The 17,627-nt window shown below is 33.9% G+C and overlaps 1 protein-coding gene across 2 annotated transcripts in view; it reads right to left on the bottom strand.

Moving 5' to 3' along the window:
• LOC142338385 (uncharacterized) overlaps nucleotides 1-17,627 on the bottom strand; it is a 117,354-nt gene that overhangs the window by 10,680 nt on the left and 89,047 nt on the right. The window contains exons 8-9 of one of the 2 annotated variants that reach the window (XM_075388122.1): nucleotides 12,199-12,259; nucleotides 2,293-2,405 (exon numbers count right to left, since the gene is read on the bottom strand). In XM_075388122.1, coding sequence (XP_075244237.1) covers nucleotides 2,293-2,405; nucleotides 12,199-12,259 — 174 coding nt within the window. The remainder of the gene's footprint in view (nucleotides 1-2,292; nucleotides 2,406-12,198; nucleotides 12,260-17,627) is intronic. The other variant, XM_075388123.1, reaches the window with a different exon arrangement.

Below are 17,627 nucleotides of genomic sequence, written 5' to 3'. Positions count from 1 at the left end.
ATAGGCGAAAAAACTACTTAAAACCCGACAAAACTTTGCAAAAAAATTTGCTTAAAATTACTTAATTTTCTTTCACAAAACAACTCAAAGTTAATACTAACCAAAATGGGATACAACAAAAAGTTCTAAACGAACTGATTTTAACCAGAAGACACCCCAAATGATAATAAAATTTTTAAGAAGAACAGAATAATTGCTGAAATGGCAAAATGGTAAAGATAGCTAAAAATCGACAACATGATTGTAAAAGCCGTTTCGGTTGGCAAAAAAAGACTCCAAACGCACTGTCACCAACTCAGATATTTGAGCGAGACACCATTGACCAAAGTTGGAGTTAAAACTCTAAAACTGCTTTCAAAAAGCCGCACGTGATCGAAAATTTCCACTCGCGCAGTGAAAATTTTTTCACTCCTATTTTTCTCGCTCTCTCTCTCTCTCAAATAATCAGCATGAACAAAAACCCATTCTATCTTCTTTTAGCTCTTCAGCAATTGACCCAAACATTTTGTTTTCACGCATTTCACTTCCTGATTCAAATACACTCCAACAAAATTACCGATAAAAAAGACGCTCCACCAATGCTCTTCATTGAGTCGTAATAAAAAGACAGATCCCCAACACAAGCTATTTCTTGGGTTGTAAAAAACCAAGTGATGGCAAAAAAAAGCCTCAGCTACCATTTTGCGACTATCCATAAAAATCTTACGATTGAGGACAAATGACCCATCGATCTGACTAAAATTGTCTCCATCATGGCCTTCTGTTGCGCTAACAAAAAGTTTCAAAAACTGTATTCAAACTTGATTGATTGTGATCCTAATCTCACAAAATAGTGTAATGCAAATGCTGCAACATAATGATACAATTAGCTAGCTATGGTATGTGGAAGATTTGAAAACTGCCAGTTCCAATGCCAATGGCACGCTTACACCTACCACCTATGTCCCACATACCAGCTCCCGCAGCTCCACCCCCAAACTTACACTTGAACAGTGGATTTAATTAATATCAGCGCTAAATTGAACTCTAAAATAAGTAACACGAAAGCTTAAAACTAAAAGTTGAATTTATACAAGGTCTAAGTTTGGAAACGCCAAACCTATGTAAGATCTACGCTTATAAAGGAAAAATTATGTAAAATCAATGTTTAATTTACCACCAAAATATGTAAGATCAACGCCAAATTCAACGCCAACGTATCTAAGATCAAGGTTGAAATCAACGCCAAAGTATGCAAGACTAACGCTAAAATCGAAGCAAATTTTTGAAAGATCGATGCTTAGGTCAACGCAAAATTCTAAATTATTAACGCCTAGAAACACAATACTCTGTGAGATCAACGCAAAATTCAACAAAACTTTTATAAGCTCAACGCTAAATTCAACACAAAAATATGTAAGATCTATGATAAATTCAACGCAAAATTATGCAAGATCTGCGCTTAGAACGCAAAAACATGTAAGATCATCGATAAATTCAACAACATAGCTTGGAGATTGCCAGAAAACAGCCGCAATAGCTTCGTAGATCTGCAAACTCAAACAGACAAGGTAAAAAAAGACAAACCAACTAAGAAATTTGTTCCATTCATTAAGGGCCGAGATGTTAAATTTTGATTAGGAATAACTTAATGCTGTTTCAGCTAGTTCCTCTTAAATAACCTTCAAGTAGAGTGATATACAATCAGTTGACTATATCTCTTTGAATTAAAGTAAAGAAAAGTCTATTTCAGTGTGAGAAAGTCAGTTTTGAGAGTAAGGTAAGTGTTGTGTGACCAAAAACAATCAATGCATGAACGAATAAACAAAAAGCAGGTTTGAAATGATTGTGACGTCATATGGTTGTAACAAAATTGTGATGACGAAATAAAAAAAAGAGAAGGCCAATAATAGCCCCAGCGCGGCTATTAAAAAGTGTGTAATATCTACGCGTAGGAACGCAAAACTATGTAAGATAAACGCTTAACTCAAATTCCACGCAAAATTATGCGAGATCTAGGCTTAGAGCGCAAAATTATGTAAGATCAAAGCTAGATTCAACGCAAAATTAGGAAAGATCTAAACATTATGTAATATCTACGCTTAGAAACGGCAATACTCATAAATTCAATATATTCACCGCCAATATTCTTTAATTTATCGTTTTCTAGCGTCTTCACCTGGGCCCGGGAAGTCTTATAGTTTTCTTATAAGATTTTGATAGATTAAAGCCTTAACTTTTAAGTGCACCTGCGAATCTTGTAAGATCATCTGAGATATTTAATGTTGAATGACTAAGGTAATTAAGACAGACCGTGGCTCTCCTGTCGTACCACTTGCTCAGAGTCCAGTCCTCCCAGTCTTCCAGGCCACAACACTTGAGCTCATACTGCGCTGTGTCAATGTAACCACTCATCCCATAATCCACTGCAACAACTTACACCCGTCAACAAGGGGATTCAAACTTTGTAAAATTATCGCCACAAGATTCAAAATTAGACACAAAATGGATTAAAAGCCTTTCAAAAATCTTGCAACATAAAATAAATCTGGCAAGAAGTACTAAGCATTAGGACTTGTAGCAAATGTAACTTTTGATTACTGGGAACGATTTCAGTATCTCCCTAGCCAAAACAAGACCTAATAACTGATTTCCTATAAGTTGCGTTTTCTATCAGACACATTTTTTACTTTGCCCAATACAAATAAAGATTTTTCATTATCTTACGCCCTTGATTTAATAAAAATAATGGCACCATAAACCAGGGCTCGAAATATGGAAAGGCCATGCTGGATCAAAAAAAGTGTATGAAGAGACCATATTCTACTTAAACAAAGAAAACATTTTTAGCTCAACTTTAGTCGCCATCTCTACTATAGCTCGACCCACGTTTTTGCTGCGGTTTTCAACTGAACCCAAACGTAAAGCTGGACTTTTACTCGAGCTTACGTTTGTAAGCTGGGTCCATGTATTTTATTTGAACTTTAAGGGTTGGTTATTGCCAGTAAAGTAGTTACTGGGTATGTATAGTCAAAATTTCAAGGTTCAAGAAGTTTCGAAAGAGAAAGGCAACTCTTGTGATTGTCCAATCACATCCACTAAGAAATCACAACACTAATCAGAGCGTATAGCTCATTGTTCATGAAATGACATTTTATGACAAAGTTATCACTGTGCTATAACTAGTTTCATTCAGCCGGACAAACTGGCATTATACTCTACTTGCGCAAAAACAATTATCTAAAAACGTTTTTCTGGCAAAACATTAACCTTTCTGAAGTTTTTTGACAAAAATTCAATTGTTTTTCAAATGATATTTTCTATTGCAGTGCAGTTCCTAAGGCAGATTGCCCGGAAAAATCGGTCGTTGTATTTCTATAAATCCAATTGGAATTGAAGGTACAACAAAATGAAAGATAATCGACTAACGTCAGAAAAATTGCTCTCGAATGACCATGACTAGTGGGAGCTGTAATCAATTGCAATCTGCTTCAGTCGGGAGGGGGGGGGACAAATAGAACTACATAACTCACTAGGAGCTTGAAACAAAATCATTTGAGTTTAATATATACCAGTATTAAGATTTAAAGTGGACAAAATAAAACCAATGTTTGCGCACTTAACGTTTGACTTTCAGTATTAAATTGCCGCCAATTGTGTTCCGCTGCTTGAAATCGCAATTGAGAGATCATTTTAGATCACGCAGAACGCAAAAGTCAAGGCCGTACAAGTCACTCGAAAATTCGACTGCTCGACTTATGAAAAGCCGTACTTGGTCTAAATTGGCTTAGAAAAGTGGCAAAACTAGCCGTAATAGCTTCGTATATTGTGTATATCTGAAGTTTAAAACGAAACTTTTATTAAATGCAGAGATGTTATATTTTGATTAGGAATCTGTTTAACTTGTTGCTGCTTCTGATAGCTGCTCTCAAATATCCTTCATTTAGAGTGACACACACTCACTTGACCTTATTTCCTTGAATTAAACTTTTAAAAAGTCAATTTTAAAGTGAGGAAGTCAATTTTGAGAGCTATGTAAGTCAAGTGACCAAAAACTTAATCACGCGAATGAACAAAAAAATTGCTCCACTACGAGCAAAAAATAACGTCACGAACGCAATTCAGTTGAAATTTCATGATCAATTGAACAAAAAGCAGATTGTGACGTCATATGGTTGAAACAAAAATCTTGATGACAAAGTTAGAAATTATAGCAGCACATGTCTTGAGGTACAATTCAAAGCATTTTCTTTGACTAAACAAAAAAATTGACATAGAGCAGACTATAACTGAATTGGGAAAATAATTTCGATAAAAATAAGATCAAAAAATTTTAAAAATTCTGAAAATCGATGTCAAAATGCAGCATGTGAACGAAAAAAGCACTAGCGAGAAACAGGAATTACGTTCAAATAAAAAAATAGGCCTTGAATAAACTTTGAATGGATTGGGAAAACCATTAATAAAATAATCAAATCCAAAAAAATGGAAAAAAACAGTAAAACTCAAAAAGAAAGCGCCACTTTTGAACACAAAAAAACTAGCGAGAAAATAAATTTTTGTTCAAACACCGTTTTTCTGACTCTACTTTAAAATTGGCGTGCAAAATATTTCACAAGGCAAAACCACTAGTTTTTTTGCTGCAATTCCTGTTTGGGGATAAGATATGATGAGAAAACTTACAACAAATGGGTGCGTGATTTTGAACATGGGAAATAGATTGGGGAACGAGTTATTGAAAAAAACGGTAGCAATGAAACTCAAAGCACAAATTAAACTCTTTCAAAATTTTGCTTATAACATTACAATTGACACAATGAAACCATTACTCGAGAAATCGAGAAAAAACAGCACAAACAAAAAATTCATTGCCACAACTAAACAAACTTCCGTAAAGTCACTCGAAAAGTCGAAAAACGGTCATTCAAAAAGTTTGCAGAAAAAAGACACACGTTTACAAAATTTCTTCTCTTCAAAAGCATTTCCAAAAAATTTTTGTGCAAATAATAAATAAAAAGGAAATAATTTTTTTCATTTGTTGTTGGACATTCTCTTGTTTTGCAAAAAGAGGATACAGGTTACACTCCAGAGAAACTGATTAACTATTGACATGGACTTGACACTCCAATGAAGACATTCCATTGGAAACAAATCATCGTAACGATGAGAAGCAAAAACCTCATAAACAGAAAAATTTATCCAGAATCAGAATAATTACGAAAATGGATAGCGTCAATATGAAAAGAGAAACCAAAACACTTTATCAGTGCAAAATACAATTTCAAAAATCATCAACGAATTAATGACCGGGCTTTTTCGCTACATCCCGTCTCTTTTGATTTTGATCTTTTGGCTTAGACTATATTCACCACATTGCCTAATTTAATCAGGGAAAAAATTAAAATCTATTCAGTTAAAACACTGAGTGAAGTAATTCAGCAGTCAAACGTGAAAATTGTGACTTATGCACAACGGAAAACCTGATCAAAATGTAAAGTGAAATTAAAAAATCATAGCAGCACAAGTCCTGAAGTACAATTCAAAGCATTTTCAATGACTAAACAAAAAAATAGACATAGAGCGGACTATATCTGAATTGGGAAAATCATTTCGACAAAAAATCAGACCAAAAAAAATTTTAAAAAAACTGAAAATCAATGTTAAATTGCCACATGTGAACAAAAAACCACTGGCGAGAAACAGAAATTCGGTTCAAATAAAAAAATAGGCCTGGAATAAACTATGAATGGATTGCGAAAACCATTCATTAAAAACAATACGGTCCAAAAAATTGAAAAAACAGTAAAAATCAAAATGAAAACGCCGCATTTGAACAAAAAAAAACTGGCGACATTAAAATTAGAGTGAAAAAAATTTCACACCGCAAAACCACTCGCTTTTTCGCTCCACTTCCTGTTTCGAGATAAGATACGGTAACAAAAAATACAACAAATACGTGCGTGATTTAAAATATTGGAAATCGATTTGGTAACAATATATTGAAAAAAAAAACGGTAGCAATGAAACTCAAAGCACAAATTGAACTCTTTTAAATTTTTGCTTTCGAGAAAAAAACAGCACAACTAAAAATTGCATTGCCACAACTGAACAAACTTCTTTAAAAAAACAGTAAATTGTTCACACACAAGTTTCCTCACTGCACTTTTAATGAAAGCCTGAGAAGATGAGGCGGCTATGAATAAAAAATAAAGTTTTCCGAAAAAAATTAATTACTTTAAATGAAAAAAAAGAATTAAGATTATCATGAACAAATTCGACTGCTCGACTTATTAAAAGCCGTACTTCGCCTTAGTTGGCTAAGAAACGTGGCAGATCTAGCCGTAATAGCTTCGTATAATTTGTATATCTGAAGTTTAAAACAAAACTTTTTATTAAACGCAGAGATTTTATATGTTGATTTAAAATTTGTTTAAATTGTTGCTGCTTCTAATAACTGCTCTCAAAAAACCCTCAATTAGATTGACACACACTCACTTGACCATATTTCTTTGAATTAAAATAAAAAGGTCAATTTCAGAGTGATGAAGTCATTTTTGAGAGTGAGGTGAGACACGTGTGACCAAAAAACTTATTCAAGCGAATGAACAAGAAAAACTCCCCACTAAGAGTGAAAAATGGTGTCAGACAGGTAATTGCATGAAGTTAAAATTGCTTGAACAAATGAGCAGAAAGCATATTTGAAGTGATTGTGAAGTCATTTTGTCGTAACAAATATCTTGACGACGAAATAGAAAAAACATAGCAGGACAAAACCTGAACTTCAATTCAATTTTCACTGACTAAGAAAAACACTGGAAGAAAACTAGACCTAGAATAGACACTGGATAGATTCTAAAGCCATTAAGAAAAAAGAGAAAAAAAATTAAAACACGTTAAGATTACTTCATCTGAACAAAAAGCAACGAGCAAGAAACTGAATTTTCAAACAATGTTTTCTCGCTGTACTCTAAAATTAAACTGAAAAAATCACATAAAATCCATGCTAAAAAGCATTTGCTTTTGCGCTGCACTTCCTGTTTTGCCGTGACCAAAATCGTCACTTCGATTTGACAAAAAAATTATGGAAAAATGTGAAAAGATCTGTAAAAAAACATATCCGGAATGCTCCGGAATTGAGTCGAAATCACAATCAACTTACGCCCTGACCATTTATTAAACTAGATTAACTGCATATCTATTAACTTCACTTTTCAACTCAACTTAAAACCAAAAGAACAAATAGAAGAAAAACTTGAAAGGAAAAAAAATGAGAAAAAATTCTTGCCATTTTTTTTACCGGATTCGACTCCATTTTTAATTTTTGATAACAGTTTGTCTATTATACACCAGTTTTGTTGAAAAGAAGGGCGTAGTAAAAAACAAACTCCGCACATCGCCGCAAAAAGGACGTCATTGATTCCCATGTAAGTGATTGGGATTGAAACAAAAAAGAAAAAATTGATTTTTGTACAAACAAATTCCGCAGAAAGACAGACTACTGTTTTTTAATGAGGAGATACAATGACTAGAAAAGACAAATTGCAGGTAGCGGGCTTTTAGAATTGGGCTTCATGAGCATATACCGTTTCTATTTTCAATTTCGTTTCTTGATATTGATTCGGTTTATTTTGGATTGCTCTACTGAGCAACTGATGCTCAAGAGAAGTTTCGAAAAGAACCGAAACCGGAAGATATTGACAGAAAAAAAATGATACATGGGAACCAAAAAGAACTTCCACAACATTGCAAAAGGTTGATTAAGTTGTAAACTAAAGCTAAGCAAACCGAATTTTTATTCGACAAAGTCAAAAAAGTTGAGCTGTTTTAATAGCCTGAGGAGAAGATTAGAGAGCTTAATACAAAACATAACGAGCGACACATCTCGAAAAAGAAATACCTAGCAAACAAGAAAAAAACTAAATCCTTAGAACCTGTTAAATTTTTTAATGTTCCCCGAAAATTAGAACAGATGCTTTCAACGTAGTTTTAAAAGTTCCTGCTCATTCTCTGAGCAGCCACACGACACCCAAACGCAACCGGAAAGCAGCACCTGCAAACATGAGAACGAATTAAAAACTACAATTTGTTTCGATTCAATAAAAAATGTGCTATCAAACCTTTAGTTATTTTCTCTTAGCAACAAAACTCTACAACAAAACCCAGATAAACAATCAAATATAAAAAATATTCTGGAAGGCAAAAAACAGTAATTAGGCAACGGAAAATTGAAAGAGTGAAAAATGAAGCAAAAAGTTGATAAAAATTTGACTGTATTCTTCGAATATAACAAAATTCAATTAAAAATTGAAAAAGGGCTTGAGAACCCACATGAAAATTGAATCAAACCAAAAAAATTCCGTGGACACTAAAAACATGAAAATAATTACAAAAGCGGCTAAAAGAGAGTCCAAATCGGCAAAATCACTAAAATAGCACATGATTGCTTATAAATCTCTAATATAAGATTGTGATGGTCAAAATGATGCCAAACAATCAACTAATTATTAACATGGTTTAGAACAACCACTTTAAACGAAAAAAAACAAAGTAAAAGAAAAAAAAGAACTGCTTCCAAAAAGCCGCAAGTGATCAAAAAGATTTTGCCCGCTTAGCAAAAACTTCATCACACCTTCTTTCTCAAAAAAGCGGCATGAATTGTAAATCACTCTCTCTTCTCTCAGCTCTTCAATTAGTTTGGTTGTTTGACCTAAACACTTAGTTTTCACGCGCGGCATTGACTTTTCTATCTTGTTTTAGATACACTCCAAAAAATTATCGATCAAAAAAAGGACTTCTCCAATACTCCTTTCCGAGTCGTATAAAGGCAGCACCCTAATACAATTCAAATTATTTGAATCGTAAAAACCAAAAGAAGGGAAATAATAGCCTCAGCTGTTGATTTGAAGCTATCAACAAAAAAGGCTCGTGCTCGACCCATGAAAAGACCGTTCTTGACGTTGTTTCGCTATGTAAAGACTTTAGTTGAACCCATGAAAAGACGTTACTGTGAATTAAACTAGGTGCTGGCTGTGTACTTATATGCAATATGGCCTACACTATCGAAAATCATCGTAGGCTTCCGTATTAGTAAAGAGGAGCGCTGAATTTAAACTGACTCAGACTCAACCCCAGTGATTCTGGAATTTTTTTTCGTGTAAGATCTGACAAATATCTGACAAAACCATCTTGCTAATAGCCTGTAAGGGGATGCATCTTCTTATCAGATCTGATAAGACGTTTCTCAGATCTTATACGATAAAAATTCCTCTTATAAGTTCTTACACGATAAAAATTCCTCTTATAAGTTCTTACACGGTAAAAATTCCGTCTTATCAGATCTTACACGATAAAAATTCCGTCTTATCAGATCTTACATAATAAAAATTCCGTCATATCAGATCTTACACGATAAAAATTCCGTCTTATCAGATCTTACAAGATAAAAATTTCCTCCTATCAGATCTTACACAATAAACATTTGGAAAGCTATGACTCTAAAAGTTCTCGAAGTATGGCTTGCTCTTCAAATTGAAGACAATTCAGAGTTGCCTTCAAGCAGTAGCCGGAAAGCTACAGCACGCAACACTTAAGCGTCAGAGCAACAAAGAGAAAAGTATCATATACTGTCCTTTAAGACTTATAAGATATTGTAAAAAGGTTATTCCAGTGGCATAGGTTTTCTCTGAAGCGCTGATTATCAAACTAGGCTGAAATTTTTTTTCAAACACCGAAACTATCTTGGACCGCTAAATTTAGTCAAAATACCCAGTTAACACTCACAATAAAACTGCCGCCAAAACAGAATCAACACTCAATTTTTCGTTTCATAATTGGTTAGTTGACCGATTTTTTTAACTTTCATAGGAACTTGACTACGTTATACGGTTATATTGAAATCATTAAAACATGTCTTATAAGATCTTACACGATAAAAATTCCGTCTTATCAGATCTTACACGATAAAAATTCCTTCTTATCAGATCTTACACGATAAAAATTCCGTCTTATCAGATCTTACACGATAAAAATTCCGTCTTATCAGATCTTACATAATAAAAATTCCGTCATATCAGATCTTACACGATAAAAATTCCGTCTTATCAGATCTTACAAGATAAAAATTTCCTCCTATCAGATCTTACACAATAAACATTTGGAAAGCTATGACTCTAAAAGTTCTCGAAGTATGGCATGCTCTTCAAATTGAAGACAATTCAGAGTTGCCTTCAAGCAGTAGCCGGAAAGCTACAGCACGCAACACTTAAGCGTCAGAGCAACAAAGAGAAAAGTATCATATACTGTCCTTTAAGACTTATAAGATATTGTAAAAAGGTTATTCCAGTGGCATAGGTTTTCTCTGAAGCGCTGATTATCAAACTAGGCTGAAATTTTTTTTCAAACACCGAAACTATCTTGGACCGCTAAATTTAGTCAAAATACCCAGTTAACACTCACAATAAAACTGCCGCCAAAACAGAATCAACACTCAATTTTTCGTTTCATAATTGGTTAGTTGACCGATTTTTTTAACTTTCATAGGAACTTGACTACGTTATACGGTTATATTGAAATCATTAAAACATGTCTTATAAGATCTTACACGATAAAAATTCCGTCTTATCAGATCTTACACGATAAAAATTCCTTCTTATCAGATCTTACACGATAAAAATTCCGTCTTATCAGATCTTACGCAATAAAAATTCCGTCTTATCAGATCTTACACGATAAAAATTCTGGTAAGAGGAATGTTTATCTTATAAGATGTCTTATCAGATCTTACACTATAAAGATTCTGATAAGAGGAGTGTTTATCTTATAAGATGTCTTATAAGATCTTACACGATAAAAATTCCTCTTAACCGAATTTTTATCGTGTAAGTTCTGATAAGAGGAATTTTTATCGTGTAAGATCTGCTCAGATCTTACACGATAAAAATTCTTAGTCAGCATCTTATCAGATCCTACACGATAAAAATTCCGTCTTATCAGATCTTACACGATAAAAATTCCTTCTTATCAGATCTTACACGATAAAAATTCCGTCTTATCAGATCTTACGCAATAAAAATTCCGTCTTATCAGATCTTACACGATAAAAATTCCGTCTTATCAGATCTTACGCAATAAAAATTCCGTCTTATCAGATCTTACACGATAAAAATTCTGGTAAGAGGAATGTTTATCTTATAAGATGTCTTATCAGATCTTACACGATAAAGATTCTGATAAGAGGAGTGTTTATCTTATAAGATGTCTTATAAGATCTTACACGATAAAAATTCCTCTTAACCGAATTTTTATCGTGTAAGTTCTGATAAGAGGAATTTTTATCGTGTAAGATCTGCTCAGATCTTACACGATAAAAATTCTTAGTCAGCATCTTATCAGATCCTACACGATAAAAATTCCGATTTTCCGTATAACGATTATTCGTCTCAATACAAGACAACTTAACGAAATTGGTACAGAACTTCAATCTGCAGGACATAAATCCAGATTAATTTCAGTACTGGTCCTTCCAAATTTCAGTACTGATTCAGACCTATTCTCATGTCAATGGCACTCCACCCAAAATTTGGCTTGGCAAATTTAAATCCAATTAAAATTGGCTTGGCAAATTTAAATCCAATTAAGCCTTGGCAAACATTAGCAGGTCTAAATCCAAGCCATGGCATCAATTATAAAATTCAGGAGGTCAATTGCTTACATACCAATTTTTGGTCAACAACAGTCGTTTGAAGTCGACTGTGGAAAGAATTATATTTCCAAAGAAGAAGGGATCGTTTCGGTTTGTGACCCACCCCCCGCTTAGTGGGTGCATATTATTTGCCCCCCACCCCGACGCACTGTGCCATATTTTTACAGTATGAGTTAGTACGTAATGGCACGTACTCTGTAACTGGGGGATGCAAAACGTACTGGGAGCACAAACGGAAAAGATCCGAAGCAGTCTCTGATCCTGAAAAAGAATAGAAACTGCATCGGATCTTTTCCGTTTGAGCCCCCAGTACGTTATGCACCCCTAATTACAGAGTACGTGACATTACATAGTAACTCAAAAATGTAAAATATGGCACGTGCGTCTGGGGGTGCAAATAATATGCACCCACCAAGCTGGGTGGGGCGCAAACGGAAAACATCCTGCATCAACAAACGGAAACAGAAAGTTGAACAGATTGCAATTTATAAGCTGAGAAAATGCGTTTTCGTGCTTGCCTGCCTTGTCTCCGGGAGCTGTGATAGCCTTCTGGTACATAAAGCAGTCGTTAACTATCGGCTAAACACGAATAATACACTATGGGACCAAAAAGCTACGTACAGCATGATTTCTGCTTTTAAAGCATGATTTGCGCTAAGGCGTAAAAAAGGTGTGAAATTTAGAAGTTTTAGGAGAAATTTCATTCTCACTTTCTCCGCTTAGGCAGAAAAGATAGTTAAACCGCTTTGTTCTTTCACTGTTTGACAAATTGAAGCAACTCAACTTGAAATTAAGATCCAGTGCACAGAGTGCATACAAACGTTACTTGAAAGATAACAGTTTCGAGGCCCAACAATCGAGCGGAAGACCCCCAAAATCGTCAAGCAAATCAGAAAAAGAGTTTTGAAAGATCTCAAAATCTCACTGGAGCGCATCAGAGTGGCTCATAACGTTTTCTATTGCTACGATACATTTTACTGAGGTACAGTTCGACTAAGTCTCGAAAAATATTGTGTTTTTTTAACAAATGCTTCAAAAAATTCAGTTTGAAGAAGACAGTTTTTTTTGGGAAAATTGTATAAAATTTGTAACGAAATTGACGCAGACGTCGTGAGAAACCTGCACGAAAACTATACATATTCTCTACTAGACGTTAAAGAAGTTAGAGGTGTAATGACAGAGAACAAATTTGAACTCAAATAAGTTATATTATTTGATGTTTGCATTGCTTCTTGAAAAATCTTTGGGTGTACGTAGCTTTTTGGTACCATAGTGTAACAACCCCAATTTGTTGTCCCAAAGCTTTTGATTTCTCAAAATATGCAAGATATCATATGCAGTATTTCAACTTTTTATCTCTCAGGATAGATAAAGCCTTGACTTCTTTCGGAAAACAACCGGCACAATGACGAAAAAGTGACATTCTGTTAGTTTCAAATCAAAATTATTTAAATTTGCCCTGCAAATTTTAGTTGACCAATAAAAACATCCGAATGACGTCGGGCGGATTGGTCTCGAACTACCAGCGAGCTTAATTGAATGGGCATGGAGTGAGCGCGGCGAGGGTGGTGGAGTGCACGGGGGGAGGGGTGTAAGCCTGCTGGGTTACAGAAGAAACAATGGGCAGGGTGGTGATTGGATAGAAAGGGGGCGTGAAGTGGGCGGGAAGGATAGAGCGGGGGGAGGAGTGCGGTCAAATATCTAAGAACCTCCCTTGACACCATGAACCATGAGTCTATGTCTTGAAAAGAGTTCTGATGAACTGCATACTTGGAGTCTAGTAAGCCGAAAGACTCTAAGAGATCTTAATGCACTCCAGGTTTTACCCTTTTGATGTCTTTTTGAAGTTTCAAATTGTTCGAATTTGATGCTCAGGTTTAATTATATACCACAAAAAGAAGGCTCGCTTGTTCTGTGCGTGGCACAAAATGTTCCTACATTTGCATTTGAAATCATGAAATATATCAAATCAATATATCGAAAAAGATTTTTCAGAAAGGTTTGTTTTAGCACCAAACGTTGTTTTTATCAAATTGATAATTATTTGAGTTCTCAGAGGAACCAAAAAATCTGAGTGACAAACGTTCAGTTACGAATTACTTAAAAAAAGACACCAACTAAAACATTCTGTGTAAACGTGTTGTAATAAACACGGAACCTTTTAGTTTGAATTCTTTTGCGTTATAAACGATTTTAATTGAGCTTCATCAGTTTTTATATATATAAATCTTTTAGATTTTTTTACTATTCTAAAGTCAAACTGATGACTTCTGATTCAAATTTAAATGTTTTTCATACAATCTACTTTTCTCAGTAAGTAAGTTCTGGTCAAAAGTATTTGTGAATGTGGCTCTTGAAACTAAAATACTTTTAAAAAATAATAATGTTTCTATGCTTTATTTAAACAATCGAAAACCAACCAAAAATTATTAAGGAAACAGCAGCTCCAGCTCACCTGTATTCAGTGAATTCCGTCTCATTTCGAGCTAATCCTAGCCGTGCCATAACACTTGGTTTCCAAAAAGTAAAATAGTGGAAACTGAAACTTTTTTAAAACAATTGTGCCATTTAATAGATTTACCGTTACATTTGAGAAAGAAATGTGAATGTACTAATTGAAACGGGTTACTTTAAGGTAATCAACCTATCCGGTAGATTGCCGGAATAGCTGCGAAAGAATAGACCTGCGTGCCATACAATAGAGATAGAAACAGATACAGAACTAAATTGAAAAAATAATCGACACCGCTCAAAAAACTAGGCTAAAAAACATGATAAATTAAAAAAGCTTGTTAAAATTCATTCCACAGAAGCTTCTTATTAGGGACCGCTACTGCACATATGAGTTCCTTTGACCTTGAACAAATTCAAATTAAACTTAAGTTTTAGAGTGCATAAGTCATTTTATTGAGTGAGGTAAGTCACGTATGATCAAAATCTAATCCCGCAAACAACCTAAAAACTTTGGCTAAAGTGAGTGAGAAATGACGTCACGCGCGCAAATGCCGTTAGTTAGAGGAAGAACTCATTCAGTAAATTTGACCTTTTCAGCTTTGCTGTGTGAACAAATGTAAAACGAAAAAAGAGCGTCAGACGACGAAACAAAAAAAAACCAAGCGCACCGCAATATAGCTTCGCTCAACTTACAGCTTCGCAGTTATAAAAACTCAAATTAACACACATATTTAGCTAATTTTCCATTTGACGCATCAACGGCACACAATGAAAGAGTTATAACAAAATTACGATGGGGAGCTGAAAAGCTTGAAAAAACAAGCAAATGTTATTTATTTTCCAAAACGAGTGACGCTTCACTTGTTCCAAAATATGCTAAAATTTGTTAGATTCATAAATTACGGAAAAAATAAAAACTACAATGCATAAAACTTTATATGAGACTATTTTAGGACAGAGTAGCAAAAAAAAGACGATTTAATTAAGAAAATTCAGCTTTTTGTTCATATCTTGGGACAACACTGAAAGACAAGAAATTTTTGGTAGCTTCTTTAACTGCGAAGTTAAGTCTTCAAAAAGTTGATTGCGAAACCTCACGAAAAAATTGTTAGGATGTAATGTTGGTTTTAACACATTCGCATTTGTTAAACGGATATTGTTACATTAAATCTAAAAACTCCAAATTGTCAATACGAGGTTCAATAAAAACCAAAAGCTACGTGCAGGAAGGTTTGAAAAAATAATATATATAACTGCAGAGCTTTATGAACCTCATAAATTTTGTTAGACCAAATGTTCATCGAATAGTGAATAGAAGAACTTTTTTAATTATAGGTAAAGTTCGTTCAATGAATAATCGACGTTCAAATTAACAAACACATGCTGAGACGGAGTAGTTGATGTCCATTTTTTTTAAAATTTACTTTAAATTAAGAGTCAACCAAGCTGTCGACAGGAAGATAAACATAGCAAAATAGGGATATGATTGTTAGAAAAAAATTAAAAGCGCTTCTATGCAGGTATTCTTCATGGGCACAAAATAAGTTAATGCAAAAAAACTTGCCTCATTTCAAAGGAAAATTGCAGTCATCATCATTAACGGTGAAGCGGTAAGCTGCAAAAGAACGAATATGAATAGGTAAACTTGTGTTGAAAATGTCAACAATTTTTTTTTCAAAACGAATACTTTCGAAGTCAAAAAATTATCAGTTTCATAAGAAGCTAATCGCACAGTTGAAGCTAAGCACTAGTTGAAATAACGATTTGTTTTTCAATAACAAGAGTAAAAAAGTCTAATACTTAAAAGGGCACGGCACTAAAAGCAGCAATCAAAGCACCGCTAGATAAAAAGCTTTCGAGAATCTGCTTTCTCTCTTATTTCAGGAAAGGTCATGATTCTCCGGTTTAAATATATATCGCAAAAGAAAAATTTGCTTGTTCTGTTTGTGGCACAAACTGTTCCTACGTTTGCTTTTGAAGTCATAAAATATATCGATTGAATATATCGAAAATGATGTTTCAAAAAAGTTTAACAAATAGACACAGGTGAACAGGGAGATGGGAAGAACATTTGAGTTTTCAGAGGAATAAAAAAACTGGGTCACAAACCTTCAGCTACGAAATACCTAAATTTAAGACACTATCTAAAAAGTTATAAACGGGAAACCTCATAGTTTGATTTCTTTTCCATTAAATACGTCTTTAATAGAACTCCATCAGTTTCTATATTTGAATCTTTTAGATTTTTTTTACTATTTTAAAGTCGAATTGATGACTTCTGACTCAAGATATCATATGCAGTATTTTGATTTTTTATCTCTCAGGATAGATATAGCGCCTTGACTTCTTTCGGAAAACAACCGGCACAATGACGAAAAAGTGTCATTTTGTTAGTTTTAAATCAAAATTATTTAAATTTGCCCTGCAAATTTTAGTTGACCAATAAAAACATCCGAATAACGTCGGGCGGCTTGGTCTCGAACTACCAGCGAGCTTAATTGAATAGAATTCGTTTAACGAAAAAAGACGTTAAAATTATCAAAGACATAGAGAAATGGAACAGTTGTCTTCCAATTTCTTTTAAATTGCTTCAGTCAGAAACTCAATAAAGCTACCAACGTGAAGGAACGCATAGCAAAATAAAGAGAAAACAAGTCGGAACAAAATTTAAAATTTGAAATGTATTTTTTGAAAACCATGGTGTTTTTAAGCAGGTAACTTCCATGATCAAAATTTAAAATGAATGCCTTACAGCTTGCCTCTTTTCAATACGAAATGTCAGTCGTCATCATTATTGATCAGTAGGCAAGCCGCCAAAAAAGGAATTTGAATATGTAAACTAGAGTTAAAAATATTGAGAGTTTTGTTCAAAAGAAATACTTTCGAAGTCAAAAAAATCTCAGAATCATTAAAAGCTAATCGAACGGTTTAATCTAAGCACTAATGGAAATAACAAGTTGTTTTTCAATAACAGTAGTAAAGAAGTCTAATACTAAAAGGGGCACGGCACAAAAAGCTGCAGTTAAAGCACCGCAGGTCAAAAAGCTTTCGAAAAATCTGCTTTCTCTGTTAATTCAGAAAAAGTCGTCCGCGCCCTGATGACTAATATTGTCTATTGTCTTGCGACATCTCTCTGCTACTAACAACTCATATTCGTTTTTGTTTTCATAAATGTCACAGCGTGCATGCTATCACAAATATAAGATTATCTTAAGTTTTTAGGTTCGATGTGAAATAATATTATAGGTTTTTCATTTTTCAAAAAAAAATTTAACAATTAACCTCTGATTTGAGTTTCGAATCTCAAATAATTCTCTATCTGTCGACTTAAATTTTGCAATTTCATTTTTTTAAAAAAACGCAAATTTCAATACAAAATGTAGACATCGACAGAACTATATGATAACTGTTTTTAAGAATGTCTTTAAAAAACACTAGTTGTCTTAAGTGATTGAATCGTTGCCAAAATTTAGTTTAAATTCATTAAAAATTA

Source organism: Convolutriloba macropyga, chromosome 4 (genome assembly GCF_964194025.1).
Source record: "Convolutriloba macropyga chromosome 4, txConMacr16.3, whole genome shotgun sequence".
In the NCBI taxonomy this organism is placed as follows: domain Eukaryota; kingdom Metazoa; phylum Xenacoelomorpha; order Acoela; family Convolutidae; genus Convolutriloba; species Convolutriloba macropyga.
Note: the sequence above shows the minus strand (reverse complement) of the source record. Positions and strands in the feature narration are given on the sequence as shown.